This window comes from Sinocyclocheilus anshuiensis, unplaced genomic scaffold, assembly GCF_001515605.1.
Source record: "Sinocyclocheilus anshuiensis isolate Anshui unplaced genomic scaffold, SAMN03320099.WGS_v1.1 scaffold1938, whole genome shotgun sequence".
NCBI classification, from domain to species: domain Eukaryota; kingdom Metazoa; phylum Chordata; class Actinopteri; order Cypriniformes; family Cyprinidae; genus Sinocyclocheilus; species Sinocyclocheilus anshuiensis.
Window position 1 is genome coordinate 28692 of NW_015547736.1, and position 2519 is coordinate 31210.

Consider the following 2519-nt stretch of genomic DNA (forward strand, 5'->3'; position numbering starts at 1 on the left):
TATGCACCAAGAGCTTGTAACACTCCAAAGAGAAAGGAAAAATTGAAATCGCATCATATGACCCCTTTAATATCTGTTGATTATATCTGAACATACATTTATGTTTTTAGTGATTGTTTATTGGTTTATTGGTTGTACTTGGTTACTTTTCTGTTATTAGAGTTCAGTGGTGCTTTACTAGTGCTTAAACTCTGGGTTAGGGGATTATTCACATCACTAACCCAGAGCATTAAAACTTCACAGCATAACCTGTCCTGTATCATTTTTGCTTCTGACATGTATTATACCTCATATCATGTGGTTTTTTTAAGGAGTGATGAGTGAGTGCTTTTCTAAACAATCATTGAAAAGTCACCAATCAGATGACTTTAAAAAAAATCCCCCAGACTCTTACTAAAAAGAGGCCATGCAAACTTAAGGATGTCTTAGGTGTGGGCTCATTTAACTGGACCAACTCCTTAGCAACACGCTTACAACCACACAGAACACTTTAGTAACTGTATCAGAATATACAAATGGGGGAAAAAAACTATTTTTTTGTTGTTGTGTTCTATTTTTACTTCATTAGGTAAAATGGTCCAGAGAAAACTATCACCACAGTCTCAGCTCACCCTACTCTCTTCGCCTGGCATCTGCAGATGCAGCAGGGAAGATTATTGTGTGGGATGTGGTGAGTGGTATGGCACACTGCGAGATCCAGGAACACACCAAACCTATTCAGGGTAAGAATCCTATTTACTAAGCTTGTGTTAAAATAAACTCTGTGCTCTGAGTAAAATAGACCTTTATTTAGACCACCAGTCAAAATTAGTGAATTGTATTTATCATGAACTTTAGAAATTACTTCTGTAGACAGATATAAATTGTCTACGTATGGACTTTTTACATCAATTTATATATCAAATAGTATATAGTATATATGCATCTGTTTAAATAACAATGGCAGTTATGAATTCATAAGAAAGTAGCTACACACACAAGAGAAATTCTTTGTTTTTTTTAATTTTATTTAAATATTTGTTCAGTTAATATATTGCTCTCTCAGTTGTGCAATACAGTATTAGTAGGACCAGCGCACTACCTGCGGCACTTGGCCTGTGTCCTCTTGCCTATGGCCAAAATAAAGGCATATCACACTCTTGCTCATTTCATATTGCTGATATTGCAGAGTTTATATATTATGGTCTTTTGCATAATGAAAATGAAGCTTGCTATAGGACCATTTAGATATTTTGCATTGTGATGTTATTTTGATTAATTAACTGTTAATCAAGCACATATTCAACTGAAATTCTTATTACCATCCGTTTAGATGTTTTGCATTGTTACCTTATTTTAATTAAGAATTAAGCACGTTCAGCCCAAATTTCCATTACCATAAAACTTTTTTTTTTTTTAATAGCCATGATTTCCATTTTCGTGGTGATTTTCATTAAATAATCATTACTGTAATGCAGTAATTATTTACTTGCATTACATCAAAAAATACTGTAAGGCAATTATAAATATATTTTTATATAAGGCATTGCAGTATAAACTACCTTAGTAACATATGGGGCCAAGCCTTTAGTTTACTTTATTATTATTATTATTATTATTATTATTATTATTTCCAAATTGGAGTCAGTGGCAGCCCTATGACGGGAACAGGAAAATGATTAAATTTGGCACACTTGTAGTGATGGTCGTAAATAGTGATCTGACCAACTTTGGGGTCTCTAGGACCAACTCTATAGTGCCACCACCAGTTCAAAAATTCAACTTTGAAATAGTAATAACTAGGGATGCACCGATACCGAGCTCCTGTACTCGTACTCGTAAAAATGGCCCGATACCAAACGCCGATACCACACAGCATGTGATAAGTGCCATATTCAGACAAAGAAATACCGACAACAGACAGCAGAATGGAGTTATTAGAGATTAAAGATGCCTACGAAGTATATATATGCAATGAATATAAAACATTCGGTATTAATGCCTGTATAGCTGATTTGCGCCAGCTGGCAAGCAAATCACGCTGAGTGGATTGAGTGCGTGGCGGCGCAGATGCGCAAGTTTGTCGAGTGAATATCCCTTTCTCACAGAAATCACTGGAAAGTTTGTAGTTCGGTCGGATATGTCGCGCGTTGCGCGTGTTTTGCTTACTTCATGAGTGTTTCTGCATTAAATGAGTGGCTTTGGAAAATAAATCGCTGCACGTTTCAGATGTAAAAAACGCGACTTCTATTTATGAAAATATCACAGTTAGGAGATTTACTGTTTTTTCACTACTCCTCCTTCAAAATGCTATACCTTCAGGGCTTGGCCCCGTATTGCTGCTAGCAGCTACAGTTAGGTCTATATATATTTGGACACTGACACAATTGTCATAATTTTTGCTCTGTATGCCACCAGAATATAATTAAAATGAAACAATCAAGATGAAATTGAAGTGCAGACTTTAAGCTTTAATTCAAGGGGCTGAACAAAAATATAAAATGCTTAGGAATTACAACCATTTTTATACACAGTTCCCA

The 2519-nt window shown here is 35.3% G+C and overlaps 1 protein-coding gene across 2 annotated transcripts in view; it reads left to right on the forward strand.

The window, feature by feature from the left end:
• wdr11 (WD repeat domain 11) overlaps nt 1–2519 on the forward strand; it is a 140106-nt gene that overhangs the window by 5937 nt on the left and 131650 nt on the right. For both annotated transcript variants that reach the window (XM_016507319.1, XM_016507320.1), the window contains exon 3: nt 569–722. In XM_016507319.1, coding sequence (XP_016362805.1) covers nt 569–722 — 154 coding nt within the window. The remainder of the gene's footprint in view (nt 1–568; nt 723–2519) is intronic.